The sequence below is a fragment of the Oncorhynchus clarkii genome, chromosome 1 (genome assembly GCF_045791955.1).
Source record: "Oncorhynchus clarkii lewisi isolate Uvic-CL-2024 chromosome 1, UVic_Ocla_1.0, whole genome shotgun sequence".
In the NCBI taxonomy this organism is placed as follows: domain Eukaryota; kingdom Metazoa; phylum Chordata; class Actinopteri; order Salmoniformes; family Salmonidae; genus Oncorhynchus; species Oncorhynchus clarkii.
Genome location: NC_092147.1, coordinates 65,825,211 through 65,852,855, shown reverse-complemented (window position 1 = coordinate 65,852,855; position 27,645 = coordinate 65,825,211). Strand labels below are relative to the sequence as shown.

The following is a 27,645-nucleotide window of genomic DNA, read 5'->3' as shown; positions in this document are numbered from 1 at the left end:
TGGGTACCGATGAAAGACAAATTGTACCAACCCACCACACCTGCTGCTGTCACCGCTGGCGGACAGCACATTACCGGTGTCCTCGCATGTCATGTTGTCAGTTTAATAAAACAATAATAACAAAGGTATTGTATTTTTATCATTTTCATTTGATTAAAACCATAAATAGTATTTGCATTCGAATACAACAACAAACATCACGTTGTGTTGTGTTTAACGCGAAACCACTTGCTGTCAATTTAGGTTAGCTAGTGGAGATAGTTTAGATGTCACAGTTCATATGTTAGCTAGTTCAATGTTGGAATATATGGGGGTTTATTCTGCAATACTATGTAGTTAGTTACTAGCTAGATAACTGAGGTGGTGTGTTTTGAAAAGTTGCTAGCTAGCTCTAAATGGCGAACTAGCTTTGTAGCTACATTTCCTTTAAAAAGATGGCGTACTGGTCTGCTCTGATTGGCTTAAATGGGAACCCAGGGGAAAGGTTGATTTGATCAGCTGGTCTCTGCAGATATCGGACTTCTACAAACAATGTAGCTAGCAAAAGTGCTGATAGTCAGCGGTGCTGGGGGAGAAAACAACGGCACCCTGACCTCATCTTTACCCGGCTTCTTACCGAGAATTCGTTGCCAAACTACATCACCGGCGCTGCCTAGTATTGCTGTCAAATCAAATGCAATAGTGATAGACGGTGTTTCACATCCTTTGTCGCTTTTCTTTCACATTGTGCTTTTACATTTCAGTGATGCGAAAGCGAAATAACTCGCTCACCGTGGACCATGACAGCTCTTCCACCAACACATTGCTGGACAGCAGTCCGGATATAAACTACTGTCACAAGAGAGGGGAAGGGGTTCCTGAGCCTTGTGTACCATCTAGCTCGGAATCAGACAAAAAAATGGGCAGACCATTTCGAAGGTAAGAAACGTTTGCACCATGGAAGTCTAATAGGCAACCTACATTTATCCAGCCAGTACACTAATCTCATGACTGTGTTGTGGAAGATTGGGGGTTCAAGAATACAAATGTGTATTTAACAAACATACTTTAATTCAAGCTTCCACTCCAGGCAGGCTGACATGAGGACATATTCATATTTCAAGATTGTAATCACATTACGCCTGCACCTTTTGATTAGGTTATAGGAGGGACATTTCACTGTGAATACATTTTAAGTTATATGAAACAGTTATCCCTCTGCCTCCTGTCACACAGGTTTTACTGGATAACTTTAGTTGTCTTTTGTTAGGAGTGGAACTGCTTGGGGTGGGTGTGGAACGATGTACATACCGTAGGCACAGAGCTGTTGATATGCTGTTATCTGAGGATGGTGTTTTGAGTTACATCTTAAGACTTATGGGTATGCCCACATTACTTATGGGATTACTGTGTCTTCCAAGTGAATACTTTATAATCCCCTTATTATACACTACATGACCCAAAAGTTTGTGGACACCTGCTCATCGAACATTTCATTGCAAAATCATAGGCATTAATATGGAGTTGATCCCCCCTTTGCTGCTAGAACAGCCTCTACTCTTCTGGGAAGGCTTTCCACTAGATGTTGGAACATTGCTGCAGGGACTTGCTTCCACTCAGCCATGAGCATTAGTGAGCACAGGCGATTAGGCCTGGCTCACAGTCGGCGTCCCAATTCCTCCCAAAGGTGTTCGATGGGGTTGAGGTCAGGTCTCTGTGCAGGCCAGTCAAGTTCTTCCACACTAATCTCAACAAACCATTTCTGTATGGACCTCGCTTTGTGCACAGGGGCATCGTCATGCTGAAACAGGAAAGGCACTTCCCCAAACTGTTGCCACAAGGTCAGAAACAAATAATTGTCTAGAGTGTCTTTGTATGCTGTAGAGTTAGGATTTCCATTCACTTGAACTAAGGGGCCTGAACCATGAAAAACAGCCCCAGACCATTATTCCTCCTCCATACTTTTACAGTTGGCACTATGCATTGGAGCACACAGTTGGCGTTCTACTGGCATCCGTCAAACCCAGATTCGTCCATCGGACTTCCAGATGGTGAAGCGTGATTCATCACTCCAGATGGCTGGAGAGCTTTACACCACTCCAGCCGATACTTGGCATTGTGCATGGTGATCTTAGCCTTCTGTGTGGCTGCTTGGCCATGGAAACTATTTCATGAAGCTCCTGACGAAACAGTTCTTATGCTGACGTTGCTTCCAGGGGCGGTTTGGAACTCAGTATTGAGTGTTGCAACCGAGGACATACTGTTTTTAAGCGCTTCAGCACTCGGTGGTCCCGTTCTGTGAGCTTGTGTGACCTACCACTTTGCTGCGGAGCCGTTGTTGCTCCTAGACGTTTCCACTTCACAATAACAGCACTTAGAGTTGACCGGGGCAGCTTTAGCAGTGCAGAACTTTGACGAACTGACTTGTTGGAAAGGTGACATCTGATGACGGTGCCATGTTGAAAGTCACTGGTCTTACTGAAGAGCTCATTCTACTGCCAATGTTTGTCTATTGAGGTTGCATGTCTGTGTGCTCGATTTTATACACTTGTCAGCAACAGGTGTGCCTGAAATAGCCGAATCCACAAATTTTGAAGGGGTGTCCACATACTTTTGTATATGTAGTGTATAAGGGCTCTTCAAGTGGACTAAATGTCAACCCTATACTTTGAGCCTAGTTATCCAAATGACAGCTCAGTTGGACTATATCTAGCCTACTGTATCTAATTATTTTCATCAGAAATGCACAGCAAGATAATATGCTTTTACTTAATCAAACTAAAAACAATAAGTAGGCTACACTAACATCCCACACAAATGGGTATAAGTCCCTTCGAGATTTATTCTTGTAGAACATACCTGTTTTATGCATTGTTATTTTGACCTGTTCCTGAAAGAAGTACCACATTTCAGACTATGATGGAATTCGAACTTGTAATTGTACTGTATTCATGAAATCCATGTTGATGCATCAGTGATCATCAAGCAAATGTGATTGCTATTGCTGCCCTCTTCACATTCCAAGACTAATTTTGGGAAGTGTGATAAGTCATTCTAGCCTAGTTTGTGGTTGTTTTTTAGCCCGGCGCTCTTATCTTGAAAGACCAGTCTTCAGTTCACTCGAGGGTAGGGGCTGGCTTGAGGTGACTAGAATACTCTGATTAAATATTCAATAGCCTCGGTCTCCTTTCAGAACCTTTGCCAGTCACCAAGGTTAGGTAGAGTGAGGGAGATGAGCTTTGAGGCTTGTTTAGAGCCCTGTCCACTGAGTCTGAATACAGCTCTGTCTCGACAATAAATAAGCTGTAGCTTGACATTGGTTCTAGTTAAGAAGGCATTGCATTCCATTTATCTGAGCTAGTCATTGTGGTTTGGTGACTGGTTATTAGAGACTCATGAAGAGGTATTTTTAGTGCCACGGTTCTCAGTCCTTGAAGCTCATGTAACCACTTGGACTGATGCCAGTTCACATCAGGACAGTGGTCAGGTCCTTAGTCACTATCCTGTTCAGAGAACTGTAATTCAGGCCGGAACTCAACACTGCCATGTTGAAGTGATTCACATTTGAGTTGGCTGGCTATGATGATAAAGATAACAAGCTTGCTGGTTAGAAAACATCCTTCAAGGGCACCTCTTGTGATCACTGAACTCTACTAACTGGGTGGGAGGACAGAGGACTATATGATTGTGTTCTGGTCATTGGGGCAGGTGTGACGTGAGGTCCTGTTTTTTAATGATGGTGATAAATATTCTTCTGGATGTGACATCTCCATTGCTATTCTTCCCCTCTTCCGGAGAATAAATTATATTCACTGATTTTGTTACCTGGGGCAGTGGTGTTGGCCAGTTAACCTTAAGAACGCTATTAAACTGCAAGCTCCAAGGTATCAAAACTAGGCTAGATTAGAACTTGCTCAAATTTTCTGTTTAGGCTACTGCTGCTTCAAACAGTCTTTTCTGGGTGTGAATGTGGGTCCATTGATGGGACATCTAATAGAAATGTGTACAGGACAGGACCATTGCATATAGGCACACTGCTAACTTGCACTGGCATCACTGTTCAAACAATTTACAGAAGGCCGGCTGGAAAGCCAGGGACACGCATTAGTGCAAAGGAAATAAGAACCGAGAGCAGAATGCACAGTTTCCCTTCCCTCCTGCGGGATATGTAGCGTTACACAGCGACTTTCAGTTCCCACTAGGTGCTCCTCTCAACATTCCCCTCTTTTACCCACACTCCAGGAATAGGCTTCCCAGGGTCACTCTGTTTCCTTAGTGTCTCTTGCCTACTTGGTTTATTGAGGTGTCATGTGTTGTACCTGTCAGTCTATTCCCACAGCTGCAATCTGTCAAGATGACTGCACTGTTTTTTTTTTTCCCCTCAATTTTGTCAGATTTGCAATTGGCGAGACTGCTAGCTACTGCTGCTGCCCTGTCATAGCGCATTAACCTGTTTCCAATAAACACACTGGAATCCGTCAGACCCTGAGACACAAAGGTCTTGCAGATCCACTTCCTGTATTTTGTTTATTTTTGTCTCATTACATTTTTAGCATTACTTTCCTCAACAGAAAGTCCAGGAGACATTGTCTGACCTTTTGGGCAAATTTGGCAGCATATGCCCCATTTCTTAATCAAACTATTAGGCTAAGTTTAGGGATATTTATTTACTCTGCAGAAATGAGTGCCAGTTCCTTAGCCTATTTAGCTACAGTGGTCTCTTTTTGCCTTGAAGTCTCAGCCAGCCAGTTAGTCTTTAGTGGCCTGGGCAAGATATTGCAGGATGGACTGCACCATACATTTCTTATGTTATTTTTTTCACTGTGTTTCTAGACAGAGTGTAAAGGATGTCACGCTGCTTGCTTAGGGAGTACCACTTCCTCCCAATTTGGCCCATACCGGGCACGAACTTAAGATCTCTGCCTTGCTAGCACACGTGAAAGTGAACACCCTGAAGCGTCTCACCAGTCAGCGACAAGCTAGCTATTCGCTAGCGTAACTTCAGGCTGAGGAGTAAGTTTCACTCATTCCCATGTGATACATGAGGAACTAGCTGTTCTGTGTGCTACTGCACAACCGTACAGGGCTGTTGGGTGGTTCATAACTACAGTATGTGCAGTCACCTTTAGATTCATGAACTGACTGTACTAATGCACATGAATAACTCCTCCCACCACGACTGGCTGATATATATATATATATATATATATAAAAAAATATACAAATTATGGTGGAAAACGTTTGACCTCTGTCATTGCCAACAAAGGGTATATAACAAAGTATTGAGACACTTTTGTTATTGACCAAATACTTCCACCATAATTTGCAAATAAATTCATAAAAAATCCTACAATGTGATTTTTCTGGATTTTTCCTCTCTCATTTTGTCTGTCATAGTTGAAGTGTACCTATGATGAAAATTACAGGCCTCATCTTTTTAAGTGGGAGAACTTGCACAATTGGTGGTTGACTAAATACTTTTTTGCCCCACTGTATACGGTCCAATATGACCTTCATGTTGCACATGACATCAACCAAGTAATTTCAGGTGCTCTTTGCCAGCAACTTCAATGGGTCTTCCTGGCTTGTAGTTGGTTCATGATGATCTGACTGGAAGGAACTTCGCACACAAGGGTGACAAGTGTGAATGTTCTGTGGCTGTGCCCGTAAATCTCCAAAGGGAAATTGTGCTAAGCACCCAGTATCAAGTTTAGTGAGGAAGAACTAGGGTTAACTAATTTAGTGTTGTTGCCTTCCCCCCTAGCATGGTGGCAATAATTCTGCTTGAAACCCAAGTATTGATTAGCTTATAGGGGTGCACATGTACTAACACCCTGTAGTTGCTTCAGATTATGTCCGACTGTGCCTGCCAGACCTCCTAGCTAATAAAATATTGCTTTGTTATGCCCTTCATACCAAACCAAAGCATGCAGATTTAATTTTTTTTTTAGTTTCTGTTATTTATTTTGAAACAGGGCTGTGATTGCTCTGGCTGACTGGCCCTCCCATGAGGGGATTAATTATTTTGGTCTGATTGGCCCTGTCCGAGGCTGTTTAGGCTCAAGCGTCTGGAATCGGCTGTGTCATGGCTGTTATTTTAGGATCCCTCCAGCCCTCTTGACAGCTCTCCCATTGCTAGCAGAGGATTTCTATTTCTCTATGGAATATAGTGTGGGTGTGCTCATCGCAGAGGCTCATTTTTAGAAGCCTCACTGAGAACATGATGGCCAGCTCTCTCGTGGGCTGAAGTATTCCAACTTGAAGTTGAGACAAGTTCAGCCTCTATGGTGTCAATGACCAAGAAGAATCTGGTTTCAGACACGGAAGCTGTTAACCTTGGAGGTGCTTCTCCTGCAGCTGCTGCTTAATGTACAGCAGTAGTCAAAGGGTTTGAATATATTTATCTGCTGAACCTAGCTCTAGTGTTTTTTTTTTTATCATACTGCAACACATATTCTGCTGTGAGTACCCATCTGAAGTGTATATTATTTTGGTCCTTGGAGATCCCTTTTGGTTATACCTGACCCCTGACTGTCTCGTAGTCTTGCTCTGGTCCTAGGGCTCTAGGCTGTTCTTCTTCCGCCCAACCAGACAGGGTGGCATTGACACTGCTCAAAGCCTCTTCTCAAAATCCCATGTCAGACTGCATTAGTTATCTCCTGCCCTGATTGGCCCTACTTTGGCAGCCATGGCTCAAGGTCCTGGCTGTTACACTGTCACCTTGGACAGGGATCGGGGGAAGGGAAGTTCTCTACAGGGAGCTGTGGCGAAGCAGCACTGGCCACAGGATGGACTTCAGTCTTCTGGATGAATAGCTGAATGATAGTTAAATTTAATTTAAAACCACACTGCCATGGTATTGTTGCCTTGTTTTACATGGATAACATGGCTTTATTGAAGTCCTTATGAATCTGATTATTGAATGGTTAGTGCAGCAGGTAGCATAGGTGTTAGCCTATCCTAGCGTTGGGCCAGTAACCGAAAGGTGGCTGGTTCGAATACCCGACTCGACAAGGGGAAAATCTGTCTGTGGTCTTGAGCAAAGCACTTAACCTTAATTTGCTCCAAGGGACCATACTACTATGGCTGCCCCTGTAAACAACACATTTTACTGCACCTATCTGGTGTAAGTGACAATAAAACATATACTCTCTGCCAAGTGGATGACCAATGTGATCTAATGCAATGTAGCTTCATCTCGTCATGTCTACCAGGCTGTAATCAGGTCCATATGGCAGCAGGCCCCTCCGCTGAGCTAAACGCATTAACGCCTGGAGGCCAGCTAGCAGGGCAGGTGTTGTCCTGCTGTCTTGTTGCACCACTGTTGATCAACAGTGCCTCCTGCTGTTATGCCTGCATAGGGTGGAAACAGGCAGATCTGTTTGCGTAACCCTTGACTGAATTGTTCTCTACATGGCAATTAACCTTCAGCCCACCGATGGTTCAACTGGAGGTCTGTCTGCAGTAGGTACCCCATAAGAAAACGCTGGGCCCCACGTGCCTGTGAAGTTAGACCAGCATCTGTTTGGTTGGCATGACTGGTACACTGCTTGTTCTGAACAAAGCAAGAGTGCTGTCCGCTTGGTCAAAACTGGTCAGCCTTGTGCTCCAGTTGGCTGAACATGCATCTGCCACAGTGTTCAAAATCTTATTTGTTTAATTATCTGTGGAGGAGGATGATGGGCATTTTCTGTTATATCCCTCTGGTATATGTACTGGTATGCACACTCAGGCAAGCGTAACATACTATTGTCAAGTACTGACTGGCTATGGTGTATTTATTTGTGCGGAGTCGTCTGCACATGACAAATTAAACCATGCACATGTTAGTCACAAAGCAAAGTTGATTTTATTGAGAGGGTGGTGACTGGTTAGGGCTATGCTAGCCTTGGAAGCCCAGGCTTCTACTGTACTGTTCGAAAGCCTGGGGAAGATCTCCTTTCAGAAAGAAGATAAAAAGGGGTGGAGTACGGCAGAGTCTAGATGGGAACTAGTGACGCATTGCCACTTATCAAGATTCCGCATGGATGGAGTTCAAAAGAACTTCCAATACAAAACGGATACTACATAGGCTACTAAAACATTCTCTGACACTGTAGGAAAAGAGAAAAACAAGAAAAAGAAAAACAAAACACAAGGGAATGCCTCTACCACAGAACAAGGAGCCAGATGTTTCACCGGATGTATAAATCTGAAGCATACGGTTGGAATTTCCACTCCCCACCAAATATGTTGAGAGGAAGCCCAGTGGCCGGCAGTGGGAGAGTATGGAGCGAGATTGAACTGGGCCGACATTCTGCAGATATTGTCAAAGAAAATCAAGATCTCGATTAGTTTTCTGTTCCCAGAACTACATCTGTTACGAACAGAGTGCACTAAGTTTTTTTTATTTTTATTTTTTTACAAAAATTGTGTTACAAGGAGTAATTGACGAATTGAATTATTGCTTACATTCACTTCAGAGGTGTTCCCTAATGTTGGGCATACACTACACAACTTCTAACAACTTTGACGTGCTCACATTTCCCGATTTCCTGGTCCCAAATCTTTAATTGCATCCATCCTCAACCCCAGGACGTGGGTGCTCACATTACACGATGATTCACTAGTTGATCCTGCTCTACATTTCTGTCGTATGGGGGGTTAAAAAGATATGTTTACACGCAAACAGCGAGCTGCTTTATTAGTGTGCAGAAACATCAAAAAAGAGCAGAGGCGCAGGATATGGACCCGCAAATTGTTGTTGGGCAGACGTGGACTATATGGACTTTGTATTGTACAGAGGGAATTGGAGGTAATAGAAGACTTTTAATATTGAGAAGGCAGCTGCGTTCTCTCTTACAGCTCTTCCAATCTTTCATCACCTTGGTCCACACGGTTCATGTTGTTGCTTTTCTCTTCACCATTGTTTTGGTCTCGCATGCTGAGTGCTCATTGACTATTGGCAGCAGTCCTTGCCCAATCGTGTCATAGCAATGCGCATAAAACAAGATGCACAAACCAAATTTCTAACATGTCAGAAGATTTTCGGGACATCTGACTTGAGTCTGGAGAACGGAACAGCCGTCATCGGTGCGTCCTTGACCCCCCTCAAACTAGTCCAGAAGATTTCACCCCAATCATGTGTCTGGGATGGCAAAACGTGGCGCAATTGTGTAGTGTATGCCCAACATAACGGAAATATGCAAATACATGCTTGAACACGCCAAGGATCTCGCTAGCTTGTGCTTGGGTCTGCCTACTATGCTCAATATGCTCCCATTGAAATCGACACAGATGAAATATCTTGTGTTTAGTTATACACTGAACAAAAATATAAACTCAACATGTAAAGTGTTGGTCCCATGTTTCATGACCTGAAATAAAAGATCCCAGAAATGTTCCATACGCACAAGGTTTCTCATTTTATGCACAAATTTGTTTACCTCCCTGTTAGTGAGCATTTCTCCTTTGCCAAGATAATCCATCCACCTGACAGGTGTGGCATTTCAAGAAGCTGATTAAACAGCATGATCATTACACAGATAAACCTGGTGCTGGGGACAAAAGTCCACTCTAAAATGTGCAGTTTTGTCACACAACACAATGCCACAGATGTCTCAAGTTTTGAGGGAGCGTGCAATTGGCACGCTGACTGCAGGAATGTCCACCAGAGCTGTTTAGAGTGAGAATTGAATGTTCATTTCTCTACCATAAGCTGCCTCCTCTTTAGGGAATTTGTCAGTATGTCCAACCAGCTTCATGACCACGTGTAACGACGCCAGCCCAGGATCTCCACATCCAGCTTCACGACCACGTTTAACCACGCCAGCCCAGGATCTCCACAACTGTCTTCACCTGCGGGATAGTCTGAGACCAGCCTCCCGGACAACTGATGAAACTGGGTTTGCACAACTGAAGAATTTATGCACAAATTGTCAGAAACCGTCTCAGGGAAGCTCATCTATGTGCTTGTCGTCTTCTCCAGGGTCTTGACCTGACAGTAGTTCAGCGTAGGTTACTTCAGTGAGAAATGCTCACTTTCGGTGGCCACTGGCACGCTGAAGTGTGCTCTTTACAGATGAATCCCGGTTTCAACTGTATTGGGCTGATGTTAACATTGTGAACAGAGTGCCCCATGGTGGCGGTGGGGTTATGGTATGGGCAGGCGTAAGCTACAGACAACGAACCCAATTGTGTTTTATCGTTGGCAATTTGGGCCCATTGTCGTGCCATTCATCTGCCGCCATCACCTCATGTTTCAGCATGATAATGCACGGCCCCATGTCGCAAGCATCTGTACACAATTCCTGGAAGCAGAAAATGGCCCAGTTATTTTTCCCATGGCCTGCATACTCACCAGGCATGTCACCCATTGAGCATGTTTGGGATGCTCTCGATCGACGTGTACGACCAAGTGTGCCAGTTCCCGCCAATATCCAGCAACTTCGCACAGCCATTGAAGAGGAGTGGGACAAAATTCCACAGGCCACAATCAACAGCCTGCTTAACTCTATGCGAAGGAGATGTCGTGCTGCATGAGGAAAATGGTGGTCACACCAGATACTGACGGTTTTCTGATCCACGCCCCTAACTTTTTAAAAAATATATCTGTGGTCAATAGATGCATATGTATTTTCAGTCATGTGAAATCCATAGATTAGGGCCTAATGAATTCATTTCAATTGACTTATTTCCTTATATGATATGTAACTCAGTGAAATCTTTGAAGTTGTTGCGTTTAAAAGGCGCTGAAGGCCACCATTTCCATTCAAAACTCGAAATCCAAATCTGAAGTTCGCTGGACTTCCAATTGTTGAGTGAACGAAACTAGGGCTATGCTATTGACCAGTCATAAGATACTGTGCTACCAGGCAACCAGAATAACCATTCCTTTTGTAAATAATAAGAATTTAAAAGCACTATGAAATACCTTATGCAGGGCCAGTCAAGCTGTGAAGATGTACTTCTTTCCTGTGCTAACTACAGCCGTAAGTTGGATGGGTGGGACAGAGGTGGAGCTAATACAATGCATCCAAATTAAGGAGTGGATAGTGTTTTTTAATTTTGTATTACTCCAGTGTCTAACTTGATGTCTCTCTCTTTCTCGCAGTGGCTTCTTGATAACGCAGCACACAGTATCTAACAGGCTCTCTCAAGCACTCTGCATTATTCATAGGGCCAGAGAGAGCTCTGTGTACACTCTCCAAGGGGTTTACCATGTCTGCACAAACTGCACTTGGTGCATTTGTGTGTGTGTGTGTGTGTGTGTGTGTGTGTGTGTGTCTGCATTTTGTTAGAGCTGTTAGATTCCATCTCTGGCAAAGCTGGTCAGGTAGAGAGGCTGAAAACAACAGCAGATGTAACAAACATCTTACATGTGAATGTAAGTAGGCTATTTAAGAACTAGGCTAGACTAAATGGAGTAGGCCTAGGTTTATTTCTGGCTTTGCTAATCTAAAAATAGAATTCATGAGCATTAGTTAACCTTGTCTATACTACGGTGCCTGTGACTGGATCCTTTCATACATATTCATTAAAGTGCAATTTAGTCCAGGATAAGACTTTAATTTAGGTCAGTTGAACTGTCCATATTATATATTTTTTGGGGTGAATAATTCATTGTACGCTATTCCCACTGACATGTCTGTAGTGCCATAAAGCAGCCTTTCCTGTGCCACTGCACTCATACAGTAATTATACAGTATCTCCACTGCTTGCTTTACGTTCATCACACATCCAGTAAATTAGAGGTTATGACACACCCCCAGTAGTGAATACAGTTCCCCTGGCCCCCCTCCCTGACTGACGCTCCAGCCACATCATCATGACATACAGTATCCGAGTCCCCCGGGTGCACTGGGCCGTAGAGATCCGTTATGCAACACGCCAGCGAGACGGAGGGGAGGGCAGCAGAGGGTCCGCTCCAGCCCTCCCCTGACCTTTTTGACTTTGAGAGACATGAGCACATCCTTGAATGCATGCGTGCCTCTTGCATATTGTCACACTGGGGTCATCTCCGTTCATTTCATTGGCGTCTGTGGGGTCCGTTTCATGGATTGGAGGACATTTGTTTTGTTCCTCTGCTACAGGGTGTGCTGTTTGGGCCTAGTATCTGTCAGGGACTTCACCCTCCATGTGGGGTAAGTTATGTCATAAGGCATGTCATCAATATTGGAGGAAAAACAAAGTGATTTGTCCATAGACCTAGAAGGGAGATGGGTGACTTCCTGACTATCAGCAGCTCTCCCAGAGAGAGGATTTAAAAGGATAGTCCTATTATCTTGCCATAAAGTTACACATTCTGTCCCAAGCAAGACTAGGAAATACGGTGTGCTCAGAGAAGAGCTGACACCAATTTAGACGTGATGCATCGTGGCGTATTTCATTATGCCGTACGTCATCTTCAGAGTCTCGCTACTGAACGGACAAGTGTAACCGCAAGATGGCATTTATTTTGGAAGATTGCAAAATATGACCTATTAATTTAAGAAAGGATAAATGTTTTAGGTGATAGTAAAACATGTTTTGTTACTTTTTCATCAATTTGTTTCTCTAACTTTGTAGCAAGTCAAGCTGGCTTGCACTGCAGGTTTAAGATGCCACTATCTAGTGACCTCCCCCTAATAATAGTTATAAAACAAACATCCTTATTACATTACACTTAAATGGGAGGCAACAGCCAGTGTGTATTTAACATTACTATTAAAATAGTACTCACGTACAGGAATGGGTAATTGTTTACAAGTTGCTAGCAATCCCATAAAGCCATCACCGAAAACGTGATGAGTTTTGGTAACTTCCTGTTCTTCGACACTGGCTGGACTGAAGACGATGCTTATTTTGGAACATTTGAAAGTATGCGGCGTCCGTCTCGCAATGGAGCCTTCAACCTCAAGGGGGTGTTGCGATTCCACTCCATTGTGCATTTCAAATGCATGACATACGGCGCAACGTAACATTATTGGTAATGTGAACGAGGCTTGATTGACTTACGGCCATGTAGAACTTCCTCATTATAAAGGGTTGCATTGAGCAAGGCTAAGGTGCAGTGTGTTTTACACAGCATTTTCCTGTCTGATATTTTTAACGTCTCTCTGAAATGGCCAGATGTCATAATCCACTGCTCCCAGGTCAGAATTCTGCAGTAACCTCAGACTGACGTCTAGCTGGATGAAACCATTTGGAAGGAAGGGAGGAAAGGTGCAGGTTACAGGCTGTAACGAGGACTTTGTCATGACCCTCTTTGAACCACATCACCCTCTGAATTCTTAGGATAGAACCAAGCAACATCTGGTTTTACTCTGGATGAACAGGGAAGAGTTGTTATTTCCTAAACAGTCTGAACTCTGAACCCCCATCCTGATAACACTATGATCTAGGCTTAATATTTAACTATTTTTGTACTGTACACATCTGTGTGCAATTGGAATGGATAGCAGTCTTAACTGTTATTTTTATTTAACCTTTAACTAGGCAAGTCAGTTAAGAACAAATTCTTATTTACAGTGACTGCCTAGGAACAGTGGGTTAACTGCCTTGTTCAGGGGTAGAACGACAGATTTTTACCTTGTCATTTCGGGGATTCGATCCAGCAACCCTTTCGGTTACTGGCCCAACGCTCTAACCACTAGGCTACCTGCCATCTCAAATCTTAATGTTTTCTACTTTAGTTTTTGAAGATCAATGTAAAATGCTGACATTGTCTCTCTCCCCTGCGTGTGTGTTCCAGATATGGCCTAATGGGCAGATTGAAGAGGATCCTCCTGTGGGTGCTGGGAGTCTACATAACCATCCCCTTCCTCGTCAAACTATGCCCCTCAATTCAGGCAAAACTAGTATTTTTAAATTTTGGTGAGTATAGATATAGAAACCAGTAAGGTATGTTTTGTTCGAGCTAGTTTGCATTGATATAAGAATTGTTAAAAAAAATAAAAATAAAACATGAGACTAAATAAGCTTGCTTCATCAGTTAGCTCTGGCCTTGGCGTGTTTCATTTGGTAGGTGGATACTTGTAGCTCATTTAGTATGTGTGCATACTGCATACATAAGCAAGGGTGCATGTGCTAATGTGTGCACATGAGAGCCTGCTCATCAGTTGAACCTGAAACCCAACACAGCATGAAACTCCAGACAGAGGCAGTTAAGAGGGTGTATATTCCATCTGCAAGCATGCAATACACAGCCTTCACCGCTCCCTCCATCTGATATGCAGTGTGCGTGTGTAACTGTAGTAGTTTCATGCATTATAGGCAGCAATGGGCAGGATTGCACCTAAAACATTGATTCAGTAGTACTGAGTGGTGTGTTGTGACTACGTCTGATTCTAGTTACTTGGTTTCAACCAATCAACATCCAGTACTGGAACTATCCATTGTTAAACATGTAACCCCATCAGATTTGAACATGCTCTTCTGTCCCACTCAGTGACACCTGATTTTCTTTTGGGGTCTTTTGAATGGTTTGCAGTGCAGCTAAAGACCCAAATGTCTTGTGGATGGCAGACAGTTGGAGGTTTTCTTTGTATTCAGTGAGGAAGTGAAACAGTATATGTCTGTACAGGAAGTGGACATTGACTTGTGACTGTCTCGTGTAACCTTATTGAGTGGAAAGAGGCAGAGCCCTGCTATTTCTAGAGCAGCTGTCCTGTGGATTTTTAGCTGAGTGCTGCTGCTTTGTCAGTGATATCTTATTGTCTTAGCACATCTAACACAGCCTCTGTCTACCCTCTACCCAACCCCACCCCCTGCAGTGCGGCTGCCCTATTTCATTGACTTGAAAAGGCCACAAGACCATGGGTTGAACCACACCTATAACTTCTACCTGCAGCCAGAGACTGGTGTCAACATTGGTGTATGGTAAGAAGACATGCTCACACACACACACCAGCTGCTTGGCTAAGACTGTGTTGGATGGATCTCGTACTTTCTCGCTCTCTACTTTCACATATCAAGTCAATGATGACACCGGTGACAATAGGAAAAATAATAATACTCAATGAGTAGTGACCATTAACAGGACACTACAGGCAGAAATGATTTAGGGCAATAATGAAATGTTGAGAAACAAGTAGCAATGTTATTGCTCTGGTTGGTCGTTCCACTGACTGACCCTATGGGTGTGGCAGGAAGCTACATATTTTGCAGCTAATATGGCATAAAGGTTTTTTTGTTCCATTTGGTATTGGATTTTCTCCTTTTCTGTTTTCAAACTATTTATTTTAGATTCTAGCAAAGAAAATTGTCCGCATGTCTGTATAGTTCCCGCAGTGTAGGAGAAAATGCAGCTCTGTCTTAACCTTTCTGAGGGCAGAGTGTGACGGTCAGGTTCTATTGCCAGGCCGTGCTCACTTAGTCTGTACGTAGTCACGGTGGTAATATAGTCTGCCACCATGTACTGTCTGTTTAGGGCCAAATAGCGTTGACGTTTACTTAGATTTTTTTGTGGTGCATTTCCAATAGGTGAGCTTTTTATTTTTGCTTCGTGATTTGGTTGGCACAGGTTTTCTGAGTGCTGTCCTGAGGCTTTGTTGGGTAGGTAGGGGTTAGTGAACTGAGCCAGCTGGCTGAGGATTTGAGCCAGCTGGCTGATTTCTATGGTCATCTCTTGGCTTTTGAGGGCTTTGTAATGGTAGGACTGGTGGTCACTTGTTTTTTAAATGATAACATTTGGTGGCTCTTTTCTTGGATATTAATCAGAAGAGGGAATTGGCCTAATTCTGCTCTGCATGCATTTGGAGTTGTTTTCTCTGTTCTCTGAGGATGCTCTTACAGAATTCCTCCTGCTGGGTTTCAGTAGGGGTGTTTGTCCCATTTGTCATTCTTGCTTTGTAAACAGACCCCACACTTCACTGCCATATAGTGCAATTGGTTCTATTATTGATCAGAATATTTTTTACCTTGATCCTAATTGCTATGTCTAATTTACTAGATTGTTCAATGGCATAGAAAGCCCTCCTTCCTTTCTTTCAGTTCATTCACGGCCAAGTTGAAGTTCCCTGTGGAGCACATTTTTTGTGTGTGTGTGTGTGTTATATGAGTGGAGTCTAGTAAAAAGGCATGTTGGTTTCCCTGACATCTGGCCCTTTTCTGGAATATCATAATGTTTGTATTTTTGAGATTGCCCAAGTTTGACAGAACTGTTGCAGATGATCTAATTGTGGCTGTAGCCCCTCTTGTGGTGGGGACAGCGGCACCAGGTCATCTGCATACAGGAGACATTTTATTTCTGTGTCATTACGAGTGAGATCGGGGGCTGTTGATCGCTCAAGCTTTTTGATTTAACATGTCAATTAGGGTATGTAAGGTATAAATATGGTCTGATGTTTGATCATTTGGTAGGAATCCAATTTTGACTTTTGCTCAGGACATTACTGCACTTTCTCAGTGACCACAGTCTGCTGTTCATGATGGCTTCTCTCGATCCCGCTCTCGTCTCTCCAAAGGTTATTTGTCACATGCGCAGGAATACAACGGGTATAGATAGACCTTACGTGAAATTCTTAGTTTCAAGCCCTTAACCAACAATGCAGTTCAAGAATAGAGTGAAGAAAATATTTGCTAAGTAACACAATAAGATTACATGACAATAACAAGGCTATATACAGCAGGTACCGATACCAAGTCAATGTGCAAGGGTACAGGTTAGTCCAGGTAATTTCTCCATGTAGGTAGGGGTAAAGTGACTATGCATAGATAATAAACAGCTAGTAGCAGCAGTGTAAAAACCAATGTAAATAGTCTGGGTGGCTGTTTGATTATTTGTTCAGCAGTCTTATGGTTTGGGGGTAGAAGCTGTTAAGGAGCCTTTTGGACCTAGTGCTCCAGTACTGCTTACTGTGCGGTAGCAGAGAGGACAGTCTGACTCGGGTGACTGTAGTCTTCCAAAAAAAATTGGCCCTTCCTCTGACGCCGGCTAGTAGGTATATAGGTCCTAGATGGTAGGGAGCTTGGCCCCAGTGACATGTTGGGCCGTACGCACTAACCTTTGTATTGCCTTACGGTTGGTTGGATGCAGAGCAGTTGCCATACCAGGCGGTGATGCAACTGGTCAGGATGCAGCTTTAGGACTTTTTGAGGATCTGGGGACCAATGCCAAATCTTTTCAGTCTCCTAAGGGGGAAAAGTTGTTTTCGTGCCCTCTTCATGACTGTCTTGGTGTGCTAGGACTATGTTAGTTTGTTGGTGATGTGGACACCAAGGAACTTGATGCTCTCGACCCGCTCGGCTACAGCCCCGTCGATGTTAAACCTCTCTGGGATATGTGGAACGCTAGCGTCAACAGCCAGTGAAATTGCAGGGCGCCAAATTCAAAACAGAAATCTCATAATTTAAATTCCTCAAACATACAAGTATTATACACCATTTTAAAGATAAACTTCTCGTTAATCCAGCCACAGTGTCTGATTTCAAAAAGGCTTTATGGCGAAGGCACACCATGCGATTATGTTAGGTCAGCGCCGAGTCGCAGAAAAACATACATCCATTTTCCAAAGAAGGAGAGGTGTCACAAAACTCAGAAATAGTGTTATAAATATTCACTTTGATGATCTTCATCGGAATGCACTCCCAGAAATCCCAATTCCACAATAAATGTTTGTTTTTGTTCGATAATGTCCAAATACCTCCTTTTTGGTCGCGCGTTTAGCCCAGTAATCCAAATGCACAATGCGCGAGTCAAAGTTATATTACAGTTCGTAGAAACATGTCAAACTATTTGTACAGAATAAATCTTTAGGATGTTTTTATCATAAATCTTCAATAAAGTTTCAACCGGACAATTCCTTTGTCTTTAGAAATGAAAAGGAATGCAGCTCGCTCTCACGGCCGCGCGCCTGACTTAGCTCATGGCATTCTCCCAGAACTCTTAGTCAAACAGCTCTTATTCTTCCCCCTTCACAGTAGAAGCCTGAAACAAGGTTCTAAAGACTGTTGACATCTAGTGGAAGCCTTAGGGAGTGCAATATGACCCCATAGACACTGTATATTGGATAGGCAAAGACTTAACCTACAAAACTCAGATTTCCCACTTCCTGATTGGATTTTTTCCTCAAGGTTTTGCCTGCCATATGAGTTCTGTTATACTCACAGACATCATTCAAGCAGTTTTAGAAACTTCAGTGTTTTCTATCCAAATCTACTAATTATATGCATATTCTAACTTTTGTGCCTGAGTAGCAGGCAGTTTACTCTGGGCACCTTATTCATCCAAGATACTCAATACTGCCCCCCAGTCCCAAAGAAGTTAATGGGGGCCTGTTCGGCCCGCCTTTTCCTGTAGTCCCAATCATTTCCTTTGTCTTGCTCACATCGAGGGAGAGGTTGTTGTCCTTGCACCACACTGCCAGGTCTGACCTCCTCCCTATAGGCTCTCATCGTTGTCGGTTTTCAGGCCTACCACTGTTGTCATCAGGAAACTTAATGATGGTGTTGGAGTCGTGGTTGGTCACGCAGTCGTGGGTGAACAAGGAATAAAGGCGGGGACTAAGCACGCATGCCTGAGGGTCCACCATGTTGAGGATCAGCGTGGCCAATGCGGTGGTCCAGGATCCAGTTGCAGAGGGAGGTGTTTTGTCCCAGGGTCCTTAAATATTGAGATTTGTGGGCACTATGATGATGAACGCTGAGCTGTAGTCAATGAACAGCATTCTCACATAGGTGATCCTTATGTCCAGGTGGGTAAGGGTAGTGTGGAGTGTAAGAGACTGCATCATCTGTGGATATGTTGGGGCAGTATGTGAATTGGAGTGGGTCTAGGGTATCCTGGAGGATGCTGTTGCTGTGAGCCATGACCAGCCTTTCAAAGGACTTCATGGTTACAGATGTGATTTCTACAGGGCGGTAGTCATTTAGGCAGGTCACCTTCACATTCTTGGGCACAGGGACTATGGTGGTCTGCTTGAAAATGTCAGTGAAGACACTTGCCAGTTGGTCTGTGCATGCTCAGAGTACATGCCCTGGTAATCCCCCTGGCCCTGCAACCTTGTAAATGTTGAACTGTTTCAATGTCTTGCTAACACAGCTACGGAAAGCATGATCACACAGTCATCCGGAACAGCTGGTGCTCATGCATGCTTCATTGTTGCTTGCCTCGAAGCGAGCATGGTAGGCTCGTGTCACTGGGCAGTAGCTGGGTTTCCCTTTGTAGTCCATAATAGTTTGCAAGCCATGCCACATCTGATGAGCGTCAGAGGCGGTGTAGTAGGATTCAATCTTAGTCCTGTATTGATGCTTTGCCTGTTTGATGGTTCGTCTGAGGGTTTAGCAGGATTTCTTATAAGGGTCAGGATTAGTGTCCCGCTCCTTGACAGTGGCAGCTCTAGCCTTTAGCTTGGTGCGGTAGAAATTACGTCAAACGGATTTAAGTTTGCCTGCATTAAAGTCCCTGGCCACTAGGAGCGCCACTTCTGGATGGGCAATTTCTTGTTTGCTCATGGTCTGGTACAGCTCGTTGAGTGCGGTCTTAGTGCCAGCATCAGTTTGTGGTGGAAAATAAACGGCTACGAATAATATAGATGGTGTACAGCTTATCATGAGATACTCTACCTCAGGCGAGAAATACCTTGAGACTTCTTTAATATTAGACATTGCGCACAGGCTGTTGACAAATAGGCACACAACCCCGCCCTACCAGATGTAGCTGCTCTGTCCTGCCGATGCACGGAAAACCCAGCCAGCTCTATTATCCGTGTCGTCGTTCAGCCACAACTCGGTGAAACATAAGATATTCGTTTTTCATGTCCAGTTGGTAGGATAGTTTTGACCGTAGAGCATACAGTTTGTTTTCCAGTGATTGCGCGTTGGCCAATAGAACCGATAGTAGTGGTGATTTTCTCACTCGCCTACGAATCCTCACAATGCACCCCGGCCTTCACTCCCTGTATCTCTGTCTTTTCTTCACGTGAATGATGGGGATTTGGGCCTGGTCTCCAGGAAGCAGTATATCCTTTGCGTTGGACTCTTTATCCAGTTCGAGGTGAGTAATCGCTGTTCTGATGTCCAGGCGCTCTTTTCAGTCATAAGAGATGGTAGCAAAATAAGTTAAAAACAATGCGAAAAAACAAACAAAAAAGCACAGTTGGTTAGGAGCCCGTAAAACGGCAGCCATGCCCTCCGGCGCCATTTGTATATACTCTCTGTCTTGCTCTCTGTCTCTCCCTCTGTCTCTCACTCACACAGCCCTCTCGCTGTCTCTCTCTCACACACAGCCCTCTAGCTGTCCCGCTGTCTCAGGGGTGTAATGAACTCCTCGGCTGGGAAAACAATAACACACACCACACTGCCTCTCGGGGGGGAAAAGGTGCAGTGTGTTTTTTTGTGTGTCTGAGAATGATACAGAAGAGACTGGACCACAGGGGGGAAGACCACCGCAGTCCCTGTGGATGTTTACCGGCCGGGGGGGGTAGGAACTTGAGCAGACTAACTGGGGAACGTTGACTGTGGGAAAGGCATGTTGATCCCAGAGGAGTTTAGCAGTGTGGGTTGTGGTAGATAAAGACTAAAGGCTGAGGTGATGATATGTAAATAGACAAGTCTCTGTTCAGGGCTATTCTCTTAGAACATGGGGGTTGTGTGTCCAGTTATGTAAAACATGTAGCCTACTCCAATCTGATAGTTCTTACAGTATAGTCTTTGTCCCCAGTTAGACTCAAGTACAGATGAGATGCTAGCGTATATTAAACCAGTTTGCCCCACCCCACACCTCTTAGTCTATAGTAGGTGTATATTGTGTACATTGCTTACAGCTTTCTCCTTGTCTATATCCCTGCTCCTGTTCTACCCAGGCACACAGTCCCAGACCAGATGTGGAAAGAGGCGCAGGGGAAGGACAGAGAGTGGTATGACAGTACCTTTAAATCGCCCTATCCAGTCATGCTGTACCTTCACGGCAACGCTGGGACAAGGTGATCATACATTTTGGTTTAAAAAGCACTTTTAATTGTACCATCTCAGTGCTACTCTGGTCCAGTACCCCCTGGTGTATACCCTTAACTCACATGACAAACTTCCACCTTCTAAATGTGTTTGTCGAAGCTGACTCACAACCTTGGACCATATTAACACAATGTGCTCTTTAGAATGGCTGAGATATGTTGCTTTACCTTTCACCTGGTTTATAAACTTGTCCATCCTGTCTGTTTCAGAGGAGGGGACCATAGAGTTCAGCTCTACAAGGTAAGAGGATTTCATTGCAAACACACTAACTTGCTTCGCCTGTATCCCACCCATACTGTATCTAGCTATATTGAGTACTGACCAACAAACAGAATTCAATACATTTTTTGTGAATTGACCTGCTTTGTCTGATCTGGAGTTGAGATTTGATGCGTTTCGGCTTCCCCTCCCCAGGTCCTTAGTTTATTAGGCTACCACGTAGTCACATTTGATTATAGAGGTAAGTGGGGTTCTACTTTGAGCTGTTTCTAAGTTTATTAACAATCACAATATCCCTTTTAAAAAGATAATCTGATCTTAGGTTACCATTCATCCCTTCTTTCATACTTCTCTGGTTGTTCCAGGTTGGGGTGATTCAGACGGGAGCCCCTCTGAGAGCGGAATGACGTCAGATGCCCTGTTCCTCTACCAGTGGATGAAGGAGAGGGTGGGGAGCAAACCCCTCAACGTCTGGGGCCACTCACTGGGGACAGGGTAGGAACACACATCTCTCTCATCACATTCAGCTCAACATTTCGCAAATACATTTTGTGTAAAATTATAAACTCTTGTATGATTATGAACCAACAATTGGATGAACATATACTTTGGGTGAATTTGTTTGTACTGGTAAATCAGTCAATTTACAGAGTGGTAACTTTTAAAATATGTCTTTTTCACATTTTCCAGGGTGGCCACTAACCTAGTCCGACGTCTGTGTGACAGAGGTAAGCATCTGCTCATTAAGGCTGTGACTTCCGACCTCCCAGGCTAAATACAGTTCATTCGGAAAGTATTCAGACACCTTCCTTTTTTCCACATTTTGTTACAGCCTTACTCTAAAATGGATGAAATATTTTTTTTTTTACCTCATCTACACACAATACCCCATAATGACAAAGCGAAAAAAGGTTTTTAGAAGTCTTTGCAAATGTATTCAATAAAAAACACCTTATTTACATAAGTATTCAGACCCTTTGCTATGAGACTCAAAATTGAGCTGGTGCATCCTGTTTCCATTGATGTTTGTAAAACTTGATTGGAGTCCACCTGTGGTAAATTCAATTGGTTGGACCAGGTTGGGAAAGGCACACACCTGTCTATATAAGGTTCCACAGTTCACAGTGCATGTCAGAGCAAAAAGAAAGCCATGAGGTCAACGGAATTGTCAGTAGAGCTCTGAGACAGGATTGTGTCGAGCACAGATCTGGGGAAGGGTACCAAAAATGTCTGCAGCATTGAAGATCCCCAAGAACACATTAGCCTCCATCATTCTTAAATGGAAGAAGTTTGAAACCACAAAGACTCTTCCTAGAGCTGGCTGCCTGGCCAAACTGAGCAATCAGGGGAGACTGGTCAGAGAGGTGATGTTCATTCTGACAACTCCAGAGTTCCTCTGTTGAGATGGCTGTCCTCCTGGAAGGGTCTCCCATCTCTGCAGCACTCCACCAATCAGGCCTTTATGGTGGAGTGGCCAGACGGAAGCCACTCTTCAGTAAAAGGCTCATGGCAGCCCGCTTGGAGTTTGCCAAAAGGCACCTAAAGGACTCGCAAACCATAAGAAACAAGATTCTCTGGTCTGATGAAACCAAGTTTGAGCTCTTTAGCCTGAATGCCAAGTGTCACATCTGGAGGAAACCTGGCACCATCCCAATGGTGAAGCATGGTGTTGGTGGTGGCAGCATTATGCTGTGGGGATGTTTTTCAGCAGCAGGGACTGGGAGACGAGTCAGGATTGAGGGAAAGATGAACGGAGCAAAGTACAGAGTTTCTAGATGAAAACCTGCTCCAGAGTGCTCAGGACCTCAGACTGAGGGGAAGGTTCACCTTCTAACGGGACAATGACCCTAAACACGCAGCCAAGACAATGCAGGAGTGGCTTCGGGACAAGTCTCTGAATGTCCTTGAGTAGCCCAGCCAGAGTCCGGACCTGAACCTGATCGAACATCTCTGGAGAGGTCTGAAAATAGTTGTGCAGTGACGCTCCCCATCCAATCTGACAGCGCTTGAGAGGATCTACAGAGAAGAATGGGAGAAACTCCCCAAATACCTGTGTGCCACGCTTGTAGCGTCATACCCAAGACGACTCGAGGCTGTAATCGCTGACAAAGGTGCTTCATGTGTTTCTGCCATGCTATGTTGTCTTAGGTCTCTCTTTATGTAGTGTTGTCTCTTGTCATGTGTTTTTGTCCTATATTTTGTTTGGTATTTTTAATCCCAGCCCCCATCTCCGCAGGAGGCCTTTTGCATTTTGGTAGGACTTCATTGTAAATAAGAACAAGGTCTTAACTGACTTGCCTAGTTAAATAAAATCAATATGAAATAAAGTACTGAGTAAAGGGTCTGAATACTTATGTAAATGTGATATTTCAGTTATTTTTATTTGATACATTTGCAAAAAAAATTTATACCAGTTTTTGCTTTGTCTTATGGGGTTTTGTGTAGATTGAGGAAAAAATACAATTGAATCCATTTTAGAATAGGGCAACAAAATGTGAAAAAAGTCAAGAGGTCTGAATACTTTCCAAATGCACTGTATGTACTTTATTTATGTAGACTTTAGTGAATGCAGGTGCTGCGTGTATCACGCAACAAAATGTTTTATATAAACAAGAGTCACACATTTTTAGAGTTTAAATAAAGTGGCCTTAGAATTAAGGTGTTGGGTTGTTGTATATGGGTTGTTCCATGAAATAAGTGCCTTTTGCACTTTAAGTAGAAATTGTGCACAAATATCTATTTTTCAGTCTGTTTATATTAAATTAAGTGCCCTTTTTAAGATGGACCACATTTTAAAATGCAATAAATCAGATATTGTATATGAAATGTTATTAGTGATTCATAAAAAATATAACTACTCCCTCCATTTAAAATAAATAAATAACAACTTTTCAAGAGACATTGAACATCTAATAGTCAAATCACAGTGTAAAAGCAGGTGAGCTGGTTCTACTCTTTTTTTTTTTTGGGGGGGTAGAAAAATTCAGGTTGAGCTTAACACGTCCATCTATCTATATATCTATGTCACGCATTCAACTACCCCTCCGTGCACACAACAAGCTACCATTCCCCCTGCCACAAGTGGATTCGAGGCTGATTAAAAGATGAAGACTTCAACATTTACTTTATTTGGCATTTAATAGGCATTTACTCTAGTTTTTTTTATTTTTTTTATTTTTTAACGTCTTGAAATGGGGGGGGGGGGGTATTTAGTTGAACATGTGCTCTTTATTACTGTTAAAATAAGGTAAAATAAAAATTCACCAAGTTAAACTATTCAAAAGTTGTTTAAATGAAGTGGGTCAACTTACCCTCTTTGTGTTGGGTACTTGGAGAGCCTGTTTTGGAGTCCAGGGTGGGATTCTAAAAAGTTTGACAAAATATTTTGACATTTAGGTAACGTTAAGTTTGAGGGGCACATGCTTGGGTCCACCGTGGACCTTTACAAGCATTCCTCACCCAATGGCCTGTACAGGTTGAATGCTCATACAGTATTATAAGGCTTCATCCCATTTTCAAGTATAGTCGATCACTTATCAGCAAGTGAGAAACATTAACTTGGTGTTGTGTACTACCGGAGGAACTAACTCATTGGCTGTTGACCTTAACACACCAGACACAAGGCTCCTCTTCCAGTGGTAGCTCAAGTGTCCACAGCTTGAATTTTTCACACCCATCTGACTGGGTTACAGGGTCACAGAAAGTGGCTTGTTGTGACTGCTTTATTCAAGAAAGTGAATGTCTGAAGGAAGTGAATTCAAGGCAACTTATTGCTACATCTTAGATACGTATGGTTATGTTTCATGAAGGTTGGTTTGATTTGAATGACTTTTCTATTTTCTAGGGACGCCCCCAAACTCCTTAGTCTTGGAATCTCCATTCACCAACATCCGAGAGGAGGCCAAGAGCCACCCCTTCTCTATGGCAAGCATTTCCTCTTAATCCCTTGACTACATGTTGAGTCTTATTTAATTGTATTTGATGTAACGTTTTTATTTCATTGCTTCTTCTAGGTCTACCGGTACCTTCCAGGCTTTGAATGGTTCTTTTTAGATACCATTTCAGCAAACAACATTCGATTTGCCAGTGACGAAAAGTAGGTTGAACTTGATTCTTTCCGGACCATTTAGTTAAACGTTAGATTTAAAGCCGTGTGTCACGTCACTCGTTCCTGCTCATATGTTTTCAAACTGGTGTCTTCATACAAACTGCTTGTTGAGTCAATAAGATCTCTCTGACACACAACCATTCATCAAGAGCTCAAACCCTTGTATCAAATGTTATTTTAACAGACTGCGTGTTTGCATGTTAAAGAGCAGAGGCATAGTCTGAACCTGGCCGACCCAGGCTCTGTCCATGCCTTTTCTCCATGTCCTCTGGAATGTGCTGAGGGGACTAACTCGGAAGGTCAGACTTGTATTATAGGTGGCCTACAGAGGACATTCATCTATGTCAAGACTTCCTTTGTGCAGTACTTTCTCGTGGAGTTGCCAAGCACTAGTATAGTATAAGGGCTATTAACATACGACCAACCATGCATATTCAGACACTCCAAGATCTTCAGAGACTTGACTGTAATTTGAGCTTGTTTCTTCTCTTTTGTAGTGTGGACCACATATCCTGTCCATTGCTTATCCTTCATGCCGAGGATGACTCAGTCGTGCCCTTCCATCTAGGGAAGAAGGTATATCCTTTTTAGTTTGGGCTTCATAAAAGTCAGCCACATCATCGTGACCTCATACAGCCTTCATCTGGTCCTCCTTTTTCAAAGGACACAGGAAGCTATTTGATTTACCAAAAAAAGCTAAGTTAATTTCATAGATTTAATACAGGTCATTAATAATCAGCTGTCGTCTTGAAAACGACTCGCTTGTTGCTGTTCAAATTCCTATCACTTAAATGAGCTAAAATGTATATTTTTTTTAAATGATATCTTTAAAATGCCCCAAATCTACTTCCCCAAAGTCAGATGTACTCTTGGATAGCATTTTTATGTCGCTGCGTCCAGTATGAATGAAGTTTGAGGTAGTTTTGTGAGCCAATGTGAACTAACTTGAGCACAATGACTGCGTGCTAGCCGTTCCCGTAGACTTCCAGTCATTGCGCTAATGCTAGTTGGCAACTTCCTGGTATCCACAAGTTCATCTGACTCTGGGGAAGTTGATAAAGGACCATTGCCAAAATCCCAAACTATTCTGAGATTTGAGTCGAGCTACTGTATTATAGCAGTGAAGGAACACAGAAAGTTATATATATATATATATATATATTTTTTTTTTACTATTCTCTTTTTAATTAATTGGTCATCTCTTTCATTGGCTTCTAAAAAATAAATATGATCCTTTCAAATGTTCATCACCACTGCAGACCTCTGTAATGCTTTATAGCACAGAGGTCATAGTTCAGAGCAGGGCCAGTTCTATATTGGCTGTTCTTTTAACCTGGACTGAACACAATCCTCCCATAACTCCATTGTGTTTATTTCCTTCCCCCTCCTCCCAGCTGTACAACATTGCTTCCCAGTCCAAGAGCCTGAGTGGACACAAGCTTCAGTTCATCCCCTTTCCTGTCTCTCTGGCCTACAAGCACAAGTTCATCTACAGGAGTCCTGAGCTGCCACACATACTCAGGTACAGCAACTAGACCAGTTGCGCACATATACACTGTGGCAAGAAGTGTTTCACTGTTGACAATTTGTGTCTTGACCTTAGGCCAACTGAGCAGAAATTATTAAATGTAGGCAATTAGTTGTACACTAGGTGTCTCCATTCTTGGCTGCCTTTGTACCGAGTTGTGCTAAACGTATTTCTGTTTTGATTTCATTTTTCTTCCAGTGACTTCCTTGGCACGACTCATCCCCATGCATAACCGACAAGAACATTTCCACCTGTCCATTGTTTCCTCTTACAACCCCACCCCCCCCCACACACACGCGCGCACACACACACTGAAACTCTTTGACTGTATGCTTTATGGTTGGTGTGTACATATCTCATAAAACATTGAAATGTACACGCATGGACTGAAGAAGATGCATCCATTCCTTTATTTAGCATTCCTTTGACACCTAAAATTCCTGCAAGACATAACGGAACACTGGCAAAGAGCGAGGGATGGACAACTGGCTTGGCTTGTTGTCAAGGTTACACAAACCAAGAGGATGGCTTGAGCACAAAGATGAAATATGCACATATTTTAAGGAGCCAAGACAAACATCATGGAGTGGGAAGAACAGTGGATCGAGCAGGGAAGCAGTGTTTTTAATTGCACAATGTTTGGGTAATAGACATTCATACACAAGGCGAGGAAGAAGAACGTTTTTCATGTTAACTCATCTGCAGCACAGAGCAAATTGTGTTTATACCAGTCCAGTTTATTTTCCCAATTTTATTTTTGTTACATTACAGATCATGATTTAAAAGTATCTATTATATTTGACTGATTTCAGATGAGAAATTTTGGACTCTAGCTTTTCTCTATTTAAGGAAATGTATAACTTGAATTAAATATTATACATTTGACCTAACATTGATA

At 43.1% G+C, this 27,645-nt stretch overlaps 1 protein-coding gene across 4 annotated transcripts; it reads left to right on the top strand.

Annotated features, from left to right (window-relative positions):
- Nucleotides 1-5: 5 nt before the first annotated feature.
- Nucleotides 6-27,645, top strand: LOC139411051 (abhydrolase domain containing 12, lysophospholipase). 4 transcript variants are annotated; one of them, XM_071156856.1, is made up of 15 exons: nt 32-125; nt 744-918; nt 12,051-12,101; nt 13,691-13,812; nt 14,712-14,817; nt 20,742-20,861; nt 21,102-21,132; nt 21,307-21,352; nt 21,477-21,606; nt 21,802-21,839; nt 24,956-25,035; nt 25,125-25,207; nt 25,717-25,795; nt 26,614-26,741; nt 26,946-27,645. In XM_071156856.1, exons 2-15 carry the CDS (start codon nt 746-748, stop codon nt 26,977-26,979), a joined length of 1,221 nt encoding a protein of 406 aa, XP_071012957.1. In that variant the 5' UTR covers nt 32-125; nt 744-745; the 3' UTR covers nt 26,980-27,645. The 4 variants fall into 4 exon arrangements, with proteins under 4 accessions (XP_071012978.1, XP_071012957.1, XP_071012966.1 ...); XM_071156877.1 differs by lacking the exon at nt 12,051-12,101 and having other exon boundaries at nt 6-125; XM_071156848.1 differs by lacking the exon at nt 32-125 and having other exon boundaries at nt 510-918.